The sequence below is a fragment of the Myotis myotis genome, unplaced genomic scaffold (genome assembly GCF_014108235.1).
Source record: "Myotis myotis isolate mMyoMyo1 unplaced genomic scaffold, mMyoMyo1.p scaffold_m19_p_4, whole genome shotgun sequence".
Lineage (NCBI taxonomy): Eukaryota > Metazoa > Chordata > Mammalia > Chiroptera > Vespertilionidae > Myotis > Myotis myotis.
Genome location: NW_023416346.1, coordinates 116,977,023 through 116,999,887, shown reverse-complemented (window position 1 = coordinate 116,999,887; position 22,865 = coordinate 116,977,023). Strand labels below are relative to the sequence as shown.

General features: G+C 54.5%; 1 protein-coding gene across 1 annotated transcript; it reads right to left on the bottom strand.

The window, feature by feature from the left end:
* Positions 1 to 3,330: 3,330 nt before the first annotated feature.
* ARX (aristaless related homeobox) lies at positions 3,331 to 15,380 on the bottom strand. The gene is made up of 5 exons (XM_036305272.1): positions 14,984 to 15,380; positions 12,520 to 13,354; positions 9,870 to 9,915; positions 6,600 to 6,928; positions 3,331 to 4,517 (listed from the first exon to the last, which is right to left on the bottom strand). Exons 1-5 carry the CDS (start codon positions 15,177 to 15,179, stop codon positions 4,277 to 4,279), a joined length of 1,647 nt encoding a protein of 548 aa, XP_036161165.1. The 5' UTR covers positions 15,180 to 15,380; the 3' UTR covers positions 3,331 to 4,276.
* Between the last annotated feature and the right edge of the window lie 7,485 nt (positions 15,381 to 22,865).

Genomic DNA, 22,865 nt, shown 5'->3' with positions numbered 1-22,865 from the left:
ACTGAATGACATTTCTTAATGTATAACTGGCACTCGCTCCCTTTTCTTTAAAGGAAAAAAATGTATACTTCAAACTGGACCGTTAATAAAGTCCAGGGACAACACGACTTTTTCCTTTGAAAAACGCTTTTTCCCATCAGGTAGTAGGTTTTCTTGCCCCCGCCCCCCAGGCAGGCTGCCGCCTTAAGTTAAATGTGCAGTTGCTCCGGCGAACTCGGTGTTCCAAAATACAATTTTAGCCCCCATTTAAGACCCCCTTCATTCAGACACTCACTTGTGTGTATACACATACACACATGTTCATACACAGTTTTTTCCTCTAAATGCAAGTTGAACGAACCCATGTATCATTTTCTTTTCTCTAACATCAGCCCCCTTTTCCATTCTGGTAAGATCACACTCAAGATGATACAAAAAAGAGAGCTCCAGATGCCTTGTCTCTTGGTATTATAAAGAAAACACAATAATAAATGCTTGCCCCACTTGGGGAGGGGGGGGGGGCTTAAGGGGAGAAAAGGGAAATTGGCCCGGGCCAATACTGGTGACTTTTAGCTTAAGTCCCCCAGCCATCACAGACCTTCTCTTCAATAGTCACTCTCCCCTAATTCATCTGCCTTCCATCTTCCTCACTATAAGCCTAAGCTGTTTACCCCAACTACTGTCCACAGTTCAGGCCATGGGTAGTTGGTGACGGAAGAACACTTAGGGGCACCTTCTGACAATGTTAGGCCAACTGCCTCCTCTCCTTTTCCTGTGGGTCCTCATCCAGATCTGGTCTGAAAATGTAGCAAATGAACTCACCCCTTCCCCTCATTCCCACAGAGGCCCAGACCAGGCTCCCAATCACCCCTCACCCCAAGATGCTGTGGAGGTGGCCCTGGGAAAGCTGGTGGTGGGGCATTCTGCCCTGGGTGTGACAGGGGACAGCCATGCCCCTGTCATGGGGCTCTCCCCAATTTGCCTGGGCTCCGGCTCTGCACCCCTCCTCCATGGTGGAAGGGGGGGGGGGGGGGCCCGTCAGCCGCTCCCAGCATTGTGACTGCGTTCCCAGATATTGGGGCCAAATTGGGTTGCCATTCATTAATAATGCTCACAATAAGATTAAATCATTCTGGAAAATCTCATAAAATCCCCCTAAGTACGCTCCAGTGGCTCTTTCCAATCCCCATCATTCAGCACTTGGGGAGGTTTGGAAAGAGAAGAAAATTGGTTTCTTTGCTTTTAATGCTGCTTTGAAAAGATACTCAGAGTTTGTCATGCGTGACATGTCACATGTTTAATGTGGACTTGCTGGAAGTCAGGGGGTCTTTAGCGTGTGATATTTATGGGGAATATTAAGTGCAGAATGAGGTCCCTCCAGCTGGGGAAAGTTGAAAGAATAGGAGGCCTAGAACTGGGCTTGTTTGCGGCATCAGAATGGCATAGGATTAAGAGTTTGTAAAACAAGGCGAGGGGTTCTCATTGGCCAGTAATAAACGTAATCCTTGGAGGTAATTTCACGCAATTTGCTTCTGCTCCATGGAAGGGTCAAATGAGAAAAAATGACTTAAAAAAGAGTTCATTAACAGGAAGAATGGTACTGTTTCTCGTACACCATCCAACTGGCAGCCTGGAGAGGGGAAAAGCCCTACCTAAACAAAAAGCCAAAATCGTCGGAAAATTGATAGTGACCACAAAAAAAGAGAGAGAGAGTCCTTTCCCTCACGTTCCTCCTGCACTCCCCCTCTCCACTCCAAACTCCTGAGCAACTCTGCCCACCCCAGGAAAGCGGCCTTCACCCCAGGAGCCCCTGCGGAGTCTGGAGCTTTGACACACTCGGATACCAGGGGTCCTCCTTCAAAGTTCCCGCCGGGCCTGCTACACCCCAGAGAGAAGTGTGTGGCAGGAACTGCCGAGAGAAGGTAGTTGGCCGCGTGCGCCCCAAGCCTCAGACCAGGCCCCAGCTTGTGAGCGAGTCTAAGGCCGGGACAGGGTGGCGATGACCCGCCCCAAGGCCCGGGAGCCTCGAGGGCGCGCTCCCCACGGTTTCCAGCGGGCGGGGGCTCCGGACATCGGGGGCGGGGGTGGGGGGGGCAGATGAGGACTCCCGGGCCTGAGCCTGGCAGCTGCCTAGCGGGCGGCCCTCGGGGAGCCGCCGCTGACCTCGGCCCGACCCCGCACCTGCCCCTAGGCCTTGCACACTGGCGCCCCAGGCCGAGGGGACCCGCCCCCCTCCTCCGGATCGCCGCCTGGGAGCGCACGCAGAGCCCGATCACTAGGGCTGGAGGCGCGCCCGCGCCCCCCACGGCGACCGAGGGCCCGGGGCCTGGCGGGGCCAGCAGGTTCCGGCTCCGCGAGGCGCGGTAGTCACACACCCGCTGCCTGCCCCCCCCCCCCCCCCCCGCCTGCCCCTCTCCCCAAAGGTCTGGCGCGCTAATTACTGCAAATTGAAACTAATTAGGCTTCTCTTCCCTTTCCCATCACCCTGGGAGCGTTGGTGAGACCCGGCCCCTGCGGGCGGTCTAAGGCCCAGCGGTCACCCTGAGAGCGCAGGTAGGGCCTGGGGCGGGGGGCGGGGAGGGGGAGGCTTCCGTTCGGGCTCAGGGGAGGGATGCGCCGAGGGGGCCACAGACCGAAAATCGTTTGGGGGTCTCCTCTTGAAACTTGAGTTGTTTAGATTTTTTTAAATGTATACATTTTTCAGTGCCTGGATAAGTGATGACATTTGTCGAGTTAAGATTTGTCACTTGGATACCTCTCGCTGCCTTTCCCGTCACCATCCCCGCGGTCTAGGGCTCTTGGGGTTTCTCTCTCTCTCTTTCTCTCTCCCCTTCCTTCCCCCTCTCCATCCCTTCTCACTGAGCCTGTACTGTGTACCTGGGAGCCCGCCCCCTTGGAAGCCAGCGCCTCGGTTTCTAGCCATTACCTGTCATCTGGGACTGAGCACCTCCTCGCTGCGTGGCACTTTCCACGAAGAGCTCCCTTCGACTTGCGAGCCAAGGCTCCCGCTCACTTCCAATTTGTCTCCACCACCAGCGACGCCTACCTTGCACCCAACCACCCTGGAGCCTACCCCACCTCCGTGGCCCATGACCCGAGGAAGCAGAGAAGCCCCTGGAAAGCGCTACTGCGGCGCCTCCAGCCTCTGCAGGAAGCCCGGGTGCCTGTGAGGATCAGATTCAAACCAGGGATCTGTGCCAGGAAAACGGGAGTGCAGATAAATCCCGGGGATGCTGGGTGCCCAGCCCTGGCCTCCGGGGGTCCCCCTTCTCCTGTCCCCTCAGTGCCTGCACAGAGCATTCACACTTCCTTTTGTTAAACATATAATTTTTTTTTTTATTTTGAGCGTGACACTTCTCCACTAGATAGCAAGGAAAAGTGATAACAATTACACATTACACAAAAGTACTGTACCATTGCCTTTATCTTGAAGGTTTCGGAAGCCTCTACCGTTAATAAGTTAAATAAAGGGCTTGATTGAGTACATAAATATTTGTCTAGGAACCCTACCGTATCTACAACACAGTAAGAATCTACAGGAGGACAAACTTTTACCATACCACGCTGAGTGCAATTGCGTTATAACATTTCAAATATACAAAGCTCTGTTCTTTTTTTTAATAACAATGGTATGTACAGAATCAATAATCACAGTTGGTGACTTCAACAGTCCATATTCTAGCAGAGTATTTCCCTTTGGTTTGATAGAAAAACCTTGGTTGGTGTATGATAAAGAAGAGAACAAGAACAAGACGCCCCTTTCCATTAAGTGCACTGTTAGCTATCTTACAGATTCGCATTCGCTTCCCAGGCCCTGGCTTCATGCCGGGGGCCCACGCTGGGGAGATCAACGTAGAGCGCCAAAATGCTATTCAAAAAAGAAAAAAAAAAGCTAAGTGGGATGTCGGGAGGAAGAGAGGTTGGGCTTTTTAAAATTTTCACTTCGATACCAGGCGTCTTGGGGAGCAAACCTCCCCATCTTTTCAGTAAAGTAAGAATGGGAGAGTGTGGACGTCCGAGTTGGAGCAAGGTTGGCAGGAGTAGGGACGGGGCGCTGGGGGGAGGGGGGGCGAGTGGCGGCAGAGACAGGGGAGGAGTGGACAGCCAGCCCAGGAGGTGCCACGTCCGGTAGCGCCGAGGGCCGCCTCGCCCGCGTCCAGGCGGCTGCGAAAGCGGCTGCGCTCTCTCAGTGGCCTCTCGGGAGTGTGCTGGTCCTCTGTTTCCATTTGGTCTTGAGTGGTGCTGAGTGAGGTGACCTTCGGGGGCGCGCCCTGGGCTCGCGGGGGCGCGGCGGCCTTTAGCACACCTCCTTGCCCGTGCTGGTGCCCGGCAGGATGTTGAGCTGCGTGAGCTGCGCCGCGTGCTCCTTGGCCTTGAGCCTGAGCGCGGCTATGCTAGAGGCGCGTCTGTCTGCGGCCGCCGTGGCCGGGTCGGCCAGCGCGCCCGACGCCACCGCGCCCTCCACGGCCGGAGCGGGCTGTCTCAGGAGCGCGGCTGCGGTCGACGCGCTGGTCAGGGGGGCCATGGTGGAAAAGAGCCTGCGGGGAGAGCAAACAGCGCGGTCACGGCCTCGCCTCGGGAACCCAGGGCGGCGCCTCCGATCAGGGGAGCAGAGGGGCGCCGCCGCAGGGGCGCGGAGGCGCAGGCCCGGGATGGGCCGCGCGGGCTGGGGAGTCGGTGAGGGCGCGGGCGGGAAGCTGGGCGCCGCGAGAGGGCTTTACTGGGGCCGGGAGCAGACGGAGGAAAGAAAGATCAAAGGGCCAGATATTCCTGGAGAGACCGAGGCGGGATCGGAGAGAGGTCCCGCGGCCCAAAACCCGGATTCTGTGCTTTCGCTTAAGAAGGGGGTTGTATTCCCAGACCCGCAGCTCCAATTGCCTGCAATACTATTTGCCAGGAGAGACAAAGAGAAAAAGGAAGCCCGGTGGGGGGTGGGGGGATCAAAACTGCTCAAGACCTGTTCTACAGGCATTGGTACTCTCTCTGGGCCCAGAGTCTAGGGAGCCTTATCTGCCCGGACTTCTTTGGCCCTGGAAAATCCAGCCCCGTTTGCCGACCTTCCCGCCAACAGGGCAGCCCTCCCGTGCCCGGCTGAGCTGCCAGTGCCGGGCCAATGATCGCGAGGTCCGCGTAGAGGCGCCCGCCTGTTGATTGCCCATGGACAGAAGGCTATGACCCTCCAGAGGCCCTGCGTCCTGGCACAGCGACACCCTTTCCCCGCCGCCTTCCCTTGCCCCAGAGAGCCTCTGGACCCGCCACCGCCACGCACGCGGTGCCAGGAGGCATCCTAGCCTGGAACCCCACTCTGTGCCACCACCTCCAGGCAGCACCAGGATTGCTCTGTGCGCTGCCGCCACCCGCTTTGCACAGCAACTCAGCGAGGTCATGAACAGCCAGCCCCCTGGCCAGGAGACACCGCCACCCCTACCCACCCCGCCCCCTGCTTCTCTCCAGGGCTCTGGCTCCCGGCCCCTGTAGGCCCAACTAGGGATTTCCAGGATTAGATGCGAGCCCACTAGGGCTGGAGGAGAGCCTCCTGCTTCTCAACCCCTCATACCCGGCCCAGTGCACCCCTTTTCTAGCTCTCAGAACCTCGCAGCCCGGTACCCAGCTTTAACAAGTCGCTTGTTGTCAGAAAGAAAAAGGGTGGGGAGCGGGGCGATGAACACAGGGCTTAAATCTTTTCCCATAAAGAAATCAAGTGTGGCCTGAAGGGGGCGCAACGTGCCCTGGTTCCACTAGGTAAACTGAGTCACTAACTACACTGCAATTCACTCGCTATTTATTTCATTGGTTTTTGAAAATTTCTCTAAGATGATTTTTGTTATGTGGCTGCACAGTTGGCTAAATCTATTATTTCTTTGTTCTCCCAAAGACAGATCGTTGAAGCTGCATCAGTTTTATTTTCACTGCACTTTCCAACTTAATACATCCCTCCATTGTTTCTTTGTCTGTGCGATTATACAGACTTTTTATTCCATCATGTGATGTTCATTTAAAGAGGGAGTTACAACATATGATGAACTGTTTCTTTTATTTCGTTGTCTTGTGCCCCGTGGGGTTGGGGATTGCACATACAGCGGGTCACTTGAGTGACTCGGAGAATAGAGTCTGGGGAAGAGGGAAGAATCCTTTGCACCCAGAGGGCCCGTGGCCCCAGGTCTCCTGTGGAGCCCAGGGCTGTGTTCCTCTGACTGCCAGGCTTCAGGGCATGAGGAAAGATTTTTGCAAAACTTGCAGCCATCCGGGCCCAGCATTCTACACCTGTACACTTTCACACACACACACACACACACACACCATGGCCTGGGCTGTTGCCACCTTGAAAGGGTATTTTTACAGCTTTCACTGAACACTCAACATGGTCCTGGTTGTTGTTACTGCCACCGTCCTCTTTACTGCTCAGTCTCAAAAGTCATTCCCTTCCAGATCCACACTGTTTGAGGCAAAATTAGAGATGCTTTTCTTTGGCTAAATCTTCTCGGTTAGGCTAGAGAGAGAAGTGTCTCTGCTTGTTCCGGGTCTCCTCCCTGATCCCAGGTCGTGTGTGTTTGTATGTGTGTGTGTGTGGGGGGGGGGAGACAGACAGACAGACAGACACCCCCGAGGCGGCGTATTACCTGCCAAACGCAGGACTGATGAAGGCTGGGTGCCGGAACACGGCGGCTCCGAGGAAAGTGCTCAGGCCCAGCGGCGCCCCGCTGGGCGGCAGGCTGGCCGATCCCGGAGGCGGAGGGAGGCTCGGGAAGGCGGCGGCGGCAGCGGCGGCGGCGGCGGTCCAGGCCGAGTCGAGCGCGGGGTGGTGCGGAGGGAAGGGGCTGGCGTCTAGGTAGGGGCTGAGCGGGTGGGTGGCCGACAGCGGCCCGGGGAAGGGCAGCCCCGGAGGATGGGTCTGCGCGCCCGCCTTCTCCCGCTTGCGCCACTTCGCCCGACGGTTCTGGAACCAGACCTGCAAGCGCAGGGAGCCCGGTTCAGTGCGGCTCCCCTCCCTCCTTTCCACCGCAGCCCGCCTCGCCCCTCTCCAGCCTCAGGTTGATCAAGGACACTTCTGGGGCCCAACGGGGAGGTGAAAAGAAGCCCAAACTTAAAACCAGCAGGAAACCTGGGCCAAGCAAACCCTTTCCAATGGGTATGTCAACGAACCTAGTTCTTTCCACGTTTAAGGAAAGTTGTTGGGTGTGTTTAGAGGTGAGGAAAGCAAGGTTTAAAAGTCTGCGCAGTTGCTTGCTGTGCATCTTTAGACAGGTCACGTCAACCTCTCTTAACCTCAGTTTTCTAATCTGTAAAATGGGGTCATAAAACTACTCATAAGGCTGGGGTGAAAGTCCAGGAGGAAGGGGTGGAAGGAGACAGGTGAAAGCTCACATCCAGAGTGGCGAAGGCATATCACCTTTTTTTTGCTGCACATCAGCTATTTTCACCTACTTTAGGCTTACCCAGCAGCTGGCAAAATCCCCGCTCTCTATTGAAAAGGGAATGGGGAGGTGGTTCATTTATTCTATCCAAACATGTCCATTGAACACCTAGAGCAGTGGTTCTCAACCTTCTGGCCCTTTAAATACCGTTCCTCTTGCTGTGACCCAACCATAAAATTATTTTCGTTGCTACTTCATAACTGTAATGTTGCTACTGTTATGAATCGTAATCGTAATGTAAATAGTTGATATGCAGGATGGTCTTAGGCGACCCCTGTGAAAGGGTCATTCCACTACCAAAGGGGTCGCGACCCACAGGTTGAGAACCGCTGACCTAGAGTATTAGGTTGGGCTCTGGGGTTTGGAAAGGGCTGGAAGGGAAGAAATGCCCACAGTAATTCCGGAACAAGCATACATTTTGGGGTCTGTTTCCCATGAAATGGAACACGGGGCACACAGTCTGCCACCTGCAGGGGCTGTGCCAGGGCCTGGTTCTGCCCAGGCAGACACTGACTGGTTAGGCCAGGGACGCAGCAGTACCTGGTCACCCAGAAATCAGAGTGCAGGGTACCTGTCGACTTTCTACTTTTTTTCCACATCTTTGGAGTGAACGGGTCCTTTATTTCTGGGGGGAGGGGGGATGTGGTTTAAATAGTTTATTTAAATAAGTTAGTTCTAGGCTTGGGGGAGGTTTGCAGCACAAGGTGTGTTCCTAATTGTTAATAGAAAGCAGTGTTAGTAGAGACCGTTACCTGAAGTGTGGCAGCTACCACAGTCTAAAAATAACTGCCGGAGCCTGAAATTATTTTTATGTGACCTGCTCATCACACCCACAGCTGAGATATGTGCCTTCTCCCCCGAAGGCATTCATATTTTTAGGGCTGGGTTGATGCCTGCACACAAGTCTAAAGATTAAGAATGAGCCCCAGGCTATACAGAGTTATATTAAAATATAATGTAAATGATCCCAGAGGGATACGTTGTACAAATGTTTCAAAGACATCCTTGTCTTTCACAGATACACACTGGGGGCTGTGGTTACTAGCACGAGTATCTAAGCTTGGCTTGGCTTCTAGACAGCCAGCCACCCGGGGCAAGAAACATCCCGAATCCAAATCAGTTGATTACTTAAAAATTCTGCTGAAAAGGGACCCATCCATAACATTCCACCGCCTTCACATAACCTATTTGTGAATTGCAGAAACAGACTACTGGGGAAATTCAGAGGCTTGAAAAGGTAAGACTAGATGGGACCAAGCTGGGTGGGCAGCTTTTGTGTATCCAAATCTGTCTAGACGAGAATATCCGCCACTCCCCAGGGCAGTGAAAGGAGTCAGGGAGGGGGGCAGCGGGATAGAATGCCCTCAAAGGACGTGGAAACCTTTTACAGACGGATCGGATCGTCTCTCCCGGCTCAGCTGCAATTATCAAGATGTCCCCCTGCAATTCCTCATTATTGAATTAATACCTCTGAGGCCCCCCAAAGGTAAACGAAAGGACTCTAATAATTCATATTCACTTAATTACATCTTCTCCAGTGAATAGGGACAGAGGAGAAGGGGAGGGGGGCAGTCTCTTTCTTTTTAAAAGTTATTTAACTTTCCCACGACTCGTTCCCCTGAGCTGAAAATGCGGAGTTGCTGTCACATCTCTGTTTGACAATGGAGAAATGTGTCAACAGAAAGGAGGGGGGCAGGCCTCATCATTAGCCCTCTAATGCAAGAAGCTGTTGTGTATTAAATGAGCCATATGGAATTTATTGTGCTTTATCAGCGCTCGATTTTGACTGTAAAGTGATTCACTCAGCTCCGAGCTCAGGGACATCTGTTTTCTGTTGGCCACCGGGCTGCGCAGTGTTGATCGTCTCTTTGGTTATGAGGCCTGGGTTCGGAAATGCACTCTGGTATGGGGCTGCAAACACCTTTAATAGCATTGCACTCACTCCCTATTAGATCAATGTGGGCTCATTGCTATAAAAAATGGGAAATCAAATAGCATTAGCCAGCTCCTTGTGTGGGCAGAGGGGAAATCAAACAGCATTTTGCCGTCAAATGGCCCTGTTTGTTCTAGCACTAAGTGGGCTTTTATGAAGCCCAATCCGGAGACTTAATCGCAGCCAAATACCTGCTTGGAGCTGAGCGGATTTGTCTAACAACCAAATCCATGCTCCATCCCATTATTTCAATCAGGAGAAGGCAGTCCAAGGATTGGTTCCTGCAGGGGCTCCTGAACTTCAGTCTCAGTGACCCTGAAACCCCTTTTCCTCTTCAAGGCTCCCAAACCCAGAAACCTTCCCCTCCACCCTCCCAGGCCTTCATATTCTAATATCTTTTGGTGCGAGAATGAATGTTTAGGTCTCTTTTTCGGATTCCGCTTCTCTTCCTTTAATAAAGGGGGTCTCCACTCCCCCTAATTCCTTCCATCTGTCTCCTTCCCATCCCCTCCCACTTCCTCCCTGTCTTGGGAGCAGCTCACCTGGACTCGGGCCTCAGTCAAGTCCAGCCTCATGGCCAGTTCCTCCCTGTAAGAAAGCAACACAGACAGGAGGTCACTGCAAACTCCAGCACGGCTCTCAGTCTCCTTCCCCCGCTGGCAGGCCTCCCCTGGCTGCTTGCCCTCACCCCCAAACACATGGGTATCACCATCCCCTCAGCACCGGAGTGCCTACTGTTTGATTGAAAACATTAAAAATGCAACAGCATTGCCAGACGTAGCATATTATATATTATATCATATATTATATCATATTACATTCAAGAGTGACAAGGGTGGCTTCCTGAGTCTGTAAGTCTAGAGAACTGGGCACTCAGATTCTCTCTCACTGTCTCTTAAGACAGAGTTAGACAACACACACACACACACACTCGGTGCTTATATCCTGTTTTGTCCTAATACCAAATGGTTGAACTTGGCACTCAATTTTTAAAAATGTTTATGCCCTCTTAAAAAAAATTTTTTGGCCTCTCTCTCTCTCTTTCTCCACCTCTATGCCTTTCCCTCCATCTTTCCCCCCCTTCCTCCCTCCCTTCCTCCCCCCCCCCATAGGTCATACTTCCCCATTACCCTCTGGAGATATGTTAAGCTTATTAAGAGTTCAGTGGGATAATTTTTCGATTAAACAAAATTCTGCGCACCTCCTGACTCCACTGCCCACTACAAACCCTGCCCATCTCAGGGGAAGTCAATTTAACTGAAACCCTACCCCGTCATTGCAGTTATTACTGCGACAATTAAGGCAAATAGGAAACCATTAAGATGCTGTAAAAAGGCTTAAGACCTGTTTACCGAAAATATGAGCGCGCCCAGAATAATTGGCTCCCCGATAGCTAACGAAAGAGCGGGGGCTGTCCCAGCAGAGACCCGGGTTGCACTGGCAGGCCCCCAGTCCACACCCGAAACTTCAGGACCCGGAGAAAGCCGGTTCCCTGAGCGCTTCTGGCCGCCCCCTGCTTCGGGGAGCACCAGCAAATTCAAATCACACTCCTGGCTGGTGCCCAGCAGGAACCCAAAAGCTCTAACCGCCGGATCCAAAAGAGGTAGAAGTGGGGTGGTGGTGAGGAGCTGCCCCCCATCTCCGGCTCTGGTTCCCCTTGGAGAAGCTAAAGGAGGGCAGACCCGGATGCCAACTGACACCACATCATTTTCTTCTTGTGAAATCCACGTGTGATAAATGCAAAAAGCCGTCCGCTCCTTAGCTATTTGGCAGCACACAATGGTATATATATTTAATGACAGTGAAGGCCTGGATGACATAGGGCAGGACCAAGTTTAGCTCAAGAGATGACCAAATCTCATACCTTTGCCCAGCATCCAATCCATCCCCCCCCCCCCCCCCCCCCCGTTTCGGGTTAGGAGAGCGTTTGGCAATTAATTGCCAGAGCAACTGCACTTCAGAGTTGGCCTAAGCAGCAATTTCTCCCTCACTTCAAAGGGGTGGGCAGCTTTCCGCTTCCAAAATGCACATTGAAAAGCCGCACACGTCTCCTGCGAAAGAGCTGCCCGAGCTTAAGGAGCCCTGCGGCAGGCAGGCACCTCTTTTCCTCCCTCCCCGCTGGAGAAGTTTGCCCTCGCCCTGGCTCCTCGCTCCTCGGCCCGAGCCGGAGACCTTGGCCGTAGGGGGGAGAGGAAGGTCCCCAGCTGGGCTTGCACCCCAGGTCAGATGAAAAAATGGGGGCCAGGAGCCCAAGTAATCTCACAGGCTTTTTTCCAATACATACACACACACACACACACACACACACGCGCGCGCGCACACACACACACAGGCACACGCACACTCGGGTGGGCTAGGAGGGGTGCGGAACCATGCGCAACACCCGGGTTCGGTTGGCCACCCATCAAACAGAAAAATCCCCCCAGCTGTTCCATCTAAGGCTGGCCAGGCCTCCAGCAAGTATTGCCCACCCGGTAAACCCGTGTACATTAAACGCACGCCGGCTTAATGTGATGGGGTAGAGAGGAGAGCGTTCTACAGGCACCCCCGTGCGCACAGAGCAAACAGTGCTCCGTTCTGACTTCCTTCGGTTATGTCAGGAGTCCTCACACCACACAACTTGGGTGTTTTTTTAAAGGCCTCCACAGGCGCGGGCTCCAGCTTCACTGCGAACAGCGTAACTGATACCCACCCGGCTCCTGGGGCGTCAGGCTGGGGGGTAGCTAGCGCCCACACAGCTACCAAAAATAGCCCCTGCTTTGCCTCGGGACCGGCAGCGGCCGAGCTTCCTGCGCCTCGCCTGCAACCCGGCCGGGCCGCTGCGCCCCAGGCCTCCGCCTTCTGCGCGCAGGGAACTCTCCTCTCCAAGGTGGCAGGTTCCGGCGCCCTTTGGAGAGGGCCTTTCTTTCTCTCTAAAACTTGGACTTGGGGGGAAAAAAATTAAACTGGATAGAGCCTCCTTGGGAAGGAAAGAAATCGTCCCAGTCTGAACTTAAAAGTCCGGAGTAGGGCGTGGGGAGAGGAGTTGGGGAGTTCCCGGTGAGCAGGGGTGGGTGCGTTGGGATGGCGCCTGGGTCAAGTCCAGGAGCGAAGTCCTTGCCCCGAGCTCCGGGCGGGGGACTGGGGGGGGGGGGAGCTGCCCGCCCGCCTCTCTTCTCCGGAGCCCGCCGCCGGCCCTCCCCGCGCGCGTACCTGGTGAAGACGTCCGGGTAGTGCGTCTTCTGAAAGGCCCGCTCCAGCTCCTCCAGCTGGTAGCTGGTGAACGTGGTGCGGTAGCGCCGCTGCTTGCGCTTCAGCAGCCCCTCCTCGGAGTCGCTGCCCGCAGACAGGCACACGCTGTCCTCGCCGTCCTTGCCCTCGGCGTCCTCTGGGTGCAGCAGCAGCTCCTCCTTGGGTGACAGCTCCCCGCCCTCGGCGGCCACAGTGGCGGCAGCGGCGGCGGCCACCGCGCCGGTGGCGGCCACGGCGCAGCGTCGGGGCTCCTTGAGCAGCGCGCGGGCATCGTCCTCCAGCAGCTCCTCCTCGTCGTCCTCCAGCAGCTCCTCTTCCTCGTCCTCGTCCTCTTCGTCCTCCAGCAGCTCCTCCTCGTCCTCCTCGGCGCCCGCGCCACCGCCCGCCGCCGGGTTACCGCAGGGGCCGCCGGCTGCGCCGAGGCGCTCGTCCGGGTGCGCGGGGCCCCCCGGGCCGCCCAGCTCGTCCAGCGCGGGCGGTGGCGGCACGAAGGGCGCCCCGTTCTCACGATACGACTTGCTGCGGCTGATGCTCACCTGCGGCGCCTGGCTGATCTTGAGCGTGTCCCAGGCCGCGGCGGCGACAGCGGCGGCGGCCACGGCGGCCCCCGCGCCGTCCGGACGCGCGGTTGGTGGCGGTGGCGGCGGGGCCTCCCCCCGCGGACCCCCGGTGGCCGCCGCTGCCGCCGCCGCGGCGCCCTGGAGGAGGCGGCCCCCGCCCGGGCCATACAGGCGCCGCAGCTTGGGCGGCAGGTGCAGCTCAGCCTCGAACGGAGCGCTGCTGCCCTTGGGGGAGCCTGCGGGCAAGGGAAAGCGGTCAACCGGCGGCCGGGCCGGCGTCTGGGACAGAGCCGCTGCCGGGGCCGGCCCGCCCCTGCTCCCTGGGCCCAGGCGTACTCCACCTCTGCCTGCCCCCTCGTGTCACCAGACTTCTACCCCTGCTCCTCCCTCCCGACTTTTCTCGCTTTTCCTTTTTCTTTACATCTTTCTCTTTTTCCCTTCTCTCTCCTCCATCCTTCCCTTCTTTCCTTCCCTTCTCCTGCTCTTCCTTTTATTTCCTTCCTTCCATTTCTCTCTCCTCTTTCTCTCACAGTTGCTCTCTTTCTTTCCTTATCTTAATCTTCTCCCCATCCTTCCTTTCTCTTTTTGTGCGTCCCCCCGCCCCCTCCCCACACACACCTAGCTCTCTCCTTCTTCATTTCTTTTTCTTTCCCTTGTCCTCTTTCTCACTTTTCCCATTTCAGGGCAGGGAGACTCTGAAAACATTCAACAACTTAAAAAAAATGATTGTCTCCCTGAAAACTTGGCGCAGGACAAATGTCTGCTGCTCTGCCCTGGGGGCCTTGGATGGCCAGAGGGGCGCTGGCCGGAGGGGGACCCCTGGGGGAAGCGGGCACACCCCAGCAGTCAGCAGCCAGCAGCCCGAGTAGGGCGGGAGCTCCTTGCCCAGAAAGGCCAAGAAAAATTGTCCTGGTGAAAATAGGCTCAGAAGGGCTCCAGTGGGGGTGGAGGGGGGGTGCAACAGGCAAGGCTGCCCCTTCCCTTCGAGGAAGTGCCTGGCACAGGTGCCACAGCAGGCTAAAAAAAGAAAAGGAAAAAGTCAGTCTTATTTTAAATGGCCCCTTCTCCGCCCCACCATCGGCTCCAGTCTTCCATGTGGCTGGACGGCTGGTTTTCGGGCTTTAAGAGAAATCAACAATGCTTTCTCTGCGACACCTCTGCAGCCAGCTCAAGGCGAAACTTGAGTGTAACAGAGTCGGAGCAAAACAGTTGTTACGGAATTTTTAAATTTAGAAAAAAACAAAACCTTTTAAACATCTCAACTCTATTTTTAAAAATAACATAGCAGAGAGAAAATAGCATCCAGAAGCTGCACATTTCATACATTTCAAAAACAGTAAGTAGCATTTGGGGAATCCCTGGGAGATGTTTTTGCAAAGATTGGGTTTAAAGAGACAAGTAACATACAATGCTTAAAAAAAATAAAAGCCAAGTACCACCTTTAAAGAACTCTCCCAAAGAGGAAAGGCCAAGGCTCACTCTGCCTGGACACCCCCCACTCTCAGATCTTGGGGTTCTTCATCAAGTTGTTACAAGGGTCCACCCAGCACCTGCGGTTTCTGACCTGTGCGCCTCTTCAGAGCACCCCCAAGGCCACCAAAGGGGGCAATTAAACGACCTAAGAACCAACACCAAGAACCTAAGGGCCCCCAAAGAGAAGCTTGGCCTCTGCTTTTTCTGGAAGCAGAGAGGGAAGGAGAGACAGCCCCTGGTGGAGCTTTGAGACACCAGGCCTCAAAGTTGTTCCCTCTCTTTCCTCCGTCTCCATCTTGACCACCCCAGGGCCCTGACCCCGATCATCGATCATCGAACATCCAAACCAGTGCCCACAGCCCTTTGCAGGTGCCTGGCGGGCGCAGCCTTACCTTGCAAGGCCTTTTCCTGGTCGGCGCGGCTAGCCAGCGGGGCGGGCAAGCTCTGCGCTGCTCCCAGCAGCCGCATTTTGCACGGGCTCCTCCGGCCCAGGATGCTTTCGATGCAGTAGGAGGAGAGCAAAGTTGGAGATTTACTTTTGCACTCGGGCCTCTCAGAGCAGCCCTCCTCCTGGTACTGATTGCTCATGGCTGGGGCTTTTTCCTTGGGCGCAGAAAGCGGGCCGCTCTCTGCCTCTCCAGGCGGGTGGGATGGATGGGTGTGTGTTGGGGGCTAGGGGTAGATGGGGGTTATAATGGATATTATTGCGATCTCTGTGTCTATTTGCCTCCCTTAGTTGTTGGCTGCCGGCTCCTGCCCTGCCGGTGGCCAGAGCTCGCCCTCTCCTTGCTCAGGACAAGCAGTAACAAGTGTAGTGAGCCCGGGGAGCGGAGCTCTGGAGTCTCTCTCCTCCACGTGCTCAGAGGCGCCCTCTGATTGGCTCTCGCCAGAGGCCTGGCTGCGGCCCGTCTGTGGGCTGAGCGCAAAGTCCGGACTGGATTACGGAAAGGCCGGCGGGGGTGGGGGCGTGGGGGGGAGGAGCAGTGGGCACTACCCTAGTCAATTTTCTTTATCTTTTTTTGTTTTTGTTTTTAAAGAACAACTTTCTTAGTTCTCCATCCTCTTCTTGCAGCTTCTCCTTTAACCCTTTAGGGCTGGCCCGAAGCTCTACCTGTGGGTGCTACTTAGGCGACGTGCGCCCCTTCCACCCACCAGAGGCCCTCGCTCCCTGGAAGCGAGCCCTTGAGGCTCACGTTCAGACCGACTTGGCACTTTTCAAAGCCATACTGCGCTGCCAGGACAGTGCCTTGACCTCAGTGGCGCTCAGTCGCCATCCTCTTTAGGTCGGACGGGCCTCCGAGGTGCCCGGGTGACGGCCGCAAGCAAACATCTGCGGTTGGGGCGTTCGGTTTTCTCTTGTGTCTTCACCCAGAAGCCGGCAGTTGCTCTCTTCTCGGTAGCATCCTCGAACCTCTCTCATCTCCATCTTTAACTCTGAAAAAAGTCCCCTTGAAGACAAAGCTCTGCCAAAGGCGCGAGGCCTTACCTACAGGACGGAAAGGGACGGGAGAGTGTCAGCTGCGAGGAGGGGCGGCTGGGGACAGGTTTGGGAGTCCCCCTCCTCTCCTCGGACTCGTTTCCCTTCTCCCTCCCCCACCCCCCACAAGTTCGCCTTGTTAGTTAGGCGGATGTCTTGAGGCTGAACGCTCTCACACCGCGCAGAGCAGAGCCTGCAGGGGACCGAGCCTCCGGCACGGGAGGGACCCGGGCTCGCTTCAACCAAATCTAAGCGCCTAATATTCCTGACTTCCCTTGGCCTGGCTCCCAGAGGCAAAGGTGAGAGAGTTAGCTTGGGGGAGAGTGTGTTTCTTCCCCAAGCAGCTTCCTGCGCGTCCAGCGCTGAGAACTAAGATCCAACTCGGATTGAAGTTGGGCCGAGCCCGGGCGAGGGGCTGGCACGGACATTCTCCTGGCCTGGGTGCAGGACCCAGGGGGCAGCCAGGGACCCCGATGCTGGCAGGGGGCCAGGGGGCCAAGGATTTTGGTTGGGAGAGGGGCCGGGGAGGCGGAATCCATGCCGGGTTTTCCTCTCTCAACCCCTCCAATGTGTCAAAGAGAAAAGCGTTTTACAAAGGATTATACTTGAATCACTTTCAGACGGTATTTTAAAATACAAGGATGCATAACTGGGATTTTTTTTCAGCCATAAACATCTGCATAACTCTTGGATGCTGGTGGGTGGATGGCAGACAGTGCGGACTGGCTTGGCAGGAGCATTCAAGCCACTACTTGAGGGTGATGAAGCGTTGGAAACAGGCGCATTGACAGTGTAAATTCTAATGCTGATCTTACTCCTGCTGTTAAAGGCAAGCGGAAAAGGATGCCTCTCTCTGTCCCTTTTCGTCTCTGTCTCCCTCTGGCTTTTAGTTTGATTCTCACCAGTTTGTTTTTTTTTTCCCCCATACTTGGATGATGGCGATGGGGGACAGAGGAGAACCTCAACTATCTTCGACATTTTTCTTTTTTTTCAAAATTTATCTTTATTGTTGGAAGTATTGCAGATGTCCCCTCCACACACTCCCACTGACCCCCTCTACCGCGCCCACGGACATTTGCTTTTCTCTTCAGCCGCTCTGCTGTTCCAAGGCACCTAGAATCTTCTGCCATTCCCGCATTCTTCCTTTTCCATCCTCACCGATAGTTTGGTGTTTTTGTATCGTCCCGTTCAGCTTTAAACTAACCTTCTGCGCGCTGATTCCCTCCTCCTTCCCTCCCGGCCCCGGAGAGCCCACTCCCGCCCGCCGCGCGGGTCTCAGCACAGCGGAGAGGCGGAAAGACACCTCGGTGTTCCCGCAGCCTCCTGCCGCGGACCCTCGCGGGAGTCCCTGCGCTAGTTGCCGGGAGCAAGACGCCGACACTTTTCCCTCCCCGGCCGGCCCCGCGTCGGAAATCCACAAGACCCGGCTGCGGGGTGGCTGCGTGACTTCAGAGTCGGCTCCGCACACGCAAAGAGTGGGCTGGAAATAAGTCCAAAAAAGAGTCTATAAAATAAAAGGATACACAAAATGCACAAATCATTTCTGAGAACTCAACGGGGGTTTCAACTCTCCATCCCCCTCCTCCCCCTTTTGCAGCTGTTCTCCTTTAAAAAAAAAAAAAAAAGAAGTTGGACTTTCTGCTGGGGTGTATTCTAATTTTAATCACCCATTGTAAAAGGGGAGGTTAACATAGAATTTCTGGTTCTGACTTAATGTCCCCTGGAATTAAATCTAATTCTATTAATGGAATAGAATGTGTTTCTTTGGGAAACTTGTGTGAAAACACTAGCTTTGTGATTTTATTTTGTTTATTTTGGGTACTTTCTAATCAATCTTTCAAGTGACTTCTGGGAGAGGGGCCTGACCCAGCTAACTTTACACCCAGCAGCGCCAAAATGATCTTTATCACAATACTCAACTTCAAAATCTACAATCCATGCTGGCCATTCCCTCAAGATTAATTTTTCTTAAATCTCAGAAAAGTTTACTAACTAACATACCCACAGGGAGACACAGATGTTGGCGTTTCCATAGTGCCTAATCAGAATACGGGATTAAGATGTGTGTTATCCTATATGTTATTTTAGAAAACAAACATTGTTGCCTCTAATATTTGGGAAGAATTGAATTCATTGGTTGAGTTAGGTAGACTTTTAAGAATTGGGCTATATAAGATTATGTATGAAATGTCAATTTCATATGTACCCTCAAAGCAAAATGACACTTCAATTTCTTTTCACCTCACTTTGTTGCCTTTCTTTTACCCACTAATCAAAAGTCATTTCATATCAGCGGTGCTTTTCTTCACGTTTGTACTTGGTTATTCACAACTCTTGGCTCCTCTTGTCTTCGGGGTTTGTAATTGTTGGATTTCTTCTCCTGGGCTGCCTGGAAAACAATGGTTGGCAGTTCGTCTGCTTTAAAAATCAGCCACTAAAATAAAAAGGACGATCGTGGCCAGACGCGAGGGTCAGAAGTGTTTAAAACTGTTGCTTATGGGAAACATGAGGCTGGTCCCCAGGACTGGAAGTAGTAATTACCTGGAAGAGGCGAATGGAAGATACCCCCTTCTTTTCTGTGGTGAGAGCTAATTCTACATGGTAGTTTCAAAATTGTATTTGCAAGAAATACTGGATACGGGGGGTAGCAGTTAGATGGCATTATACAGGAAAAATTGTTTGGAGGAGTTAACCTTGCACACTTCTCATTTGAGATGCCTTAATTTATTGTGCAATATACACATAGATAAATAAAGCTGTAACGGGCTTCCAGCCACACCGGAAGGCTCAGGTCCCCTTAAATTATGCTCAACCTCTTCAAAACATATATTTAAACAATAGAAATAAACTTCATTGGAGTCTGGTGACCAATTTGGAAGCCATTGGAAGGCAAGACAATAAGTCCTGATTACACGCAAGGATTCTCTGTGATGTGCTATCCCCTTTGCCAAGTCATTTGGCTGTTTTATTTATTTAATTTCTTTCTTTCTCTCTCTTTTTTTTAAGAAACAAACTTTCATTTATGGTCTTCCGCAACCTGCTAATTTAACACTGGAGCGTGTTACTGCAGTGTTAGGAGGAGAGAAAGAGGGAGAGAAAACAACAATACTGCAATGATCCAAATGATACAGTAGAATTATAGCAATTATAGTTCTACTTGTGGGAGAAAACCTTGCTGAGATCAGGCAAACAAACTGAAGCCTTGTGAGGATAACTAGCGAGGGGATTGACAGCCGGCGCTGGGAAGAACCGGAGGGCACAAGCAGAAATATTTGCCTCTCCCCCACCCCCTTAGCTCCAACCAGTCAAGGTTAACCTCCTCTAAAGCTGCTTTCAAAGTCTTAGCCGCTCCAGGGTGTGCATTTTATGCACACATCCAGGTTCGCCTTCCTGGAAGTCTGGTGATGGGAGGAAATGTAACATAATCCGCTTGCCTGGCACTTGCCCCTCGCCTTATCTGCCCCTGCTTGCCCTCCACCCCTTCCCCGTGCCGGGGTTCTTCCCGCGGCTGCTGCCGGGATCTCCCTGTGGACCGTGTTTGTTTGTTGATGTGTTTTCAAAGGAGCAGCCGGTGGAAAGGAAGGTCCGAGGGGAGTGATCACTTGGATTTCCAGGGAAGACTCCTTGGCGATGCTAATCCTTCCCTCTTCGCCGTGTCGATCGCTGAGCCGGGGGTTCCACCATCAGGGCTCGGCTGGGAGAGGTCAAGGTATGGACGTGTGCGTGTGATTATGGTGTTAGGACAGCTCCCCTGATCTGCAAACTTCGCCGCTTTCGGTTCCCCTTCAGCGACCAGGAAAGGGGGTGGGGGAGCGAGAACTAAAGAGAAAACAGACCACCCCAACCGTCCTGGAGGCCAACCGAGGAATGTTCACGCCAAGCCAGGCTGCGCGGTCGCAGCCTCACATTTGCCCTGGGAAGGGGGGGGGGGTCTCCTCCTACGGGGGAGAGGCCAGTGGTTGGGCTCTCACCCTAAGTCCCTCGGCGGGAGCCCCCATCTCCTGCCGCACGCACCCCCAGGTTTCCAGCCCCAACAGGGAAACTTCTCCGCGCCCTGAAATCACCAAGACCTCGCTGCTCCTCTCCAACGCCGCAGGGCGGGAGTCCGGGTGCGTCCAGGGTCCAGGCGCCCCCGTGGCAGCTGCTTCTCCGTAGCTGCTCCTGGCGACCCCGGACGTGGCGGGGGACACAGGTTGCAGCCGAGCTGCGAGCGCCCCAGCGCCAGCGTTAGCGCGGAGGCCTCGCCGACCCCGGCTGCCCGCTTCCCCACAGCCAAACCCCCCTCTCGGGCTGGGCTCGGCGCCACGGCGAGAGCGCGCCCCCTAGCGGGGGCTCGGGGTGTACCGGGCCCTCCCGCCGCAGCCTCTGGGGACTCAAGTTGGCAGATCCGAGGGATCCGGCAGGAATGAATGGGGGAAGACAACAAAAGCCTTGGAAACATTTCCAAGTGTGCAATAAAAGACCCATCTGTACCTTTCTTCTCCAGCGCGTTCGTGGGTAATGTCCCCTGATGCGCGCGCGAGGGGAGATAATTGCTGGGTGGATTCTTGCCGGCGAACCTCAGGAAACACTGGCCCGAGAAGTGGAATAATTGGGGCTGGGGCGAAGGCAAGCGTGCCGAGGCTGCCCAAGTCTGAATCCCCCGTGTCCGGCGCGTTGGTGGGGGCCTGGCTGCCCCTGCCCTCAGTCCCTAGTGACGGGTCATCTCAAGGTCGCCACAGTGGTATTTATTTTATTTAAAACGGTCTCTGTGGCACCCACACATTCAACCTCTCTGATCCCCTCCCGCCTTCTGATTTTAGGAGTCTCCTTTTTTTTGTAAAGTTGATGATCCCTACCTACCGTCTCTGTGATCCCTCCACCTCTGACTTGACGCCCCCCTATTTACATCCCCCAAGATTCCACCACTCTCCACTACTCCCAAACCACCGACTCCCTCCCGGTCTGGCCCGAAATGGGGAGAAACGCGAGGTTGCCCTTTGACATGTTCAACCTAGAAAGGATGAGTTGTTTTTTTCTCGAAGCTCTTAGGACTGGCGAGAAGTTACGGATGATGCCTTTACAAAGATGAAGAATTCCCATTTCAAGTCCATAACTTGTTCTTTCTTTTTTGCTCCGAGTGCCTTCATCCTAAGGCATCAATCAGAAAAACGCCAGCCGCGCTCCTCCTGGCCTGGAGTCTGCCAGCTGACGTCCTCGGCCCTGCAGGATTTTAAAGTCATACGAAGGCCACAAAAACATTGACTAGGTAAGGCCTAGAAGGAGAGGCCAAAAATAGGAGCGAGAGCTCTTTAAAGCCTCTTATTTGGCGATGTGTCTCGCTAATTGGGAAGTTCAACACAAGGCTTTCCCTGCCCATAAAAGGCTGGTATTTCAGTGTGTGTGTGTGTGTGGGGGGGGAGCAGATGGAAGGGGTCCCGTGGGAAGGCAAGCGTGGGTGTCCCCGAGTTTAATTAAGAGTTGCATTGTGCTTAAGGGAGGGGGGAAGATGCCGAGGCTGGGACAGCGTTTCTGTTCCCTTCATCACAAAATAACCTGAAGTAAAAAAAAAAAAAAAAGGCCCGCGTCTAAGAGCGGGCTCTGGAATAGGAGTACCATTTGGACCACGGTGTCCCTGGAACACAGAGAGCTAATTTCCTTACCGATCAGAAAACACAAATAGCTGAACCGAAGAGGGCGAGCGGGGCGGGGGGTGGGGGGTGGGGGTGGTGCGGGAGATAGAGGAGATGGACAAGGGCAAAGAAGAAAGGCCCCGGAATGAAAAGAACTGCGCCAAAGGGCTGGCATTCCCCGCTCTGCCAGGCGTCTCCTCCAAAGCTGGGCAGCTCTGTCCTCCCCAGAACGCACCCTCTTCCCCTTGACTTTCCAGCCCAGTCGGGATCCGATTCGAGGACACCCCGCATCTTGGGACGGGGTGGGGTGGGGGGCGCTCCCAAGCTGGGAGGGGAGGACAATGTGGCGGAGTACCGGGACCCTCAAGGACTAGGGGCCTCAGAGGCAGGGCGGGCCGGCATGAACTTGGCCTCCTTGTTCATGGGCAGAGCAGTCCACAGGGCACTGGTCGGCTGGGTTTTCCCATCGGAGGAGCTCGGGGAGCCTGCAGCGGCCGCTTGGACACCCCACGACGTGTCGCCTCCTGGGTGTCGGGGCCGCCGGAGGAGCCTGAGCTAAAACCTTGTCCCTGTGACCCGGATCCCGCCAATGAGGGGGGAGGAGTGACCGCAGGTCAGCGCTGGGAGCGGGACGAGGGCGCCCACGAGGGGGCGCAGGCAGGGAGGTGGCCGGCGGGGCACCAACCAGCCCAGGAAAATGCTCGCGGGAGCAGATGCAGGCGGAGAGTAGCAGCAAAAAAAGGTGGGACAGGAGAGCAGATGAACCTGCTCAGAGGCAAATACACCGGCCTCGGGGAGCCTTGGTAGTTTTCCTGTGGGCCTTACAGGAGAAGATCCTGAGCAGATTATTCTGAGTGAGAAATTGTAGATTTCTCTCCATCGCCTGAAATTTTGTGTCCAGTGCCTCTAAACATATTATTTCCTCGCACTTTTGCCCCCACTTTGGACGTTAGGGGTCTTAGCCAGTCCCGCCCCCAGCAGTTTAGGACATCTTTTTTTGAAGCGGAGGATTGCATTACGGCTGTGGGAGTGAAGAAGGTATTTTATTTGGGCGAATGGCAGTTGAGTCTTCATACTCATGGGGGTGGGCGCTGATTAGTCCACCCCCTTCACCCCTTACTTATCCAGACCTCGTTCTTGTCCCTCAATTCTCCCCTTCACTGCCGTTGAGGCCATTTCATTGTT

What these genes read in the sequence shown, in the direction of transcription:
- ARX (XM_036305272.1), bottom strand. Translation starts at nt 15,179, where the DNA reads ATGAGCAATCAGTACCAGGAGGAGGGCTGCTCTGAGAGGCCCGAGTGC. An exon ending in CCAGGAAAAGGCCTTGCAAG is followed by an intron (nt 13,355 to 14,983) that starts GTAAGGCTGCGC and finishes CCTTGCCCGCAG; the next exon opens with GCTCCCCCAAGGGCAGCAGC. An exon ending in ATCAGTCCTGCGTTTGGCAG is followed by an intron (nt 4,518 to 6,599) that starts GTAATACGCCGC and finishes CTCTCCCCGCAG; the next exon opens with GCTCTTTTCCACCATGGCCC.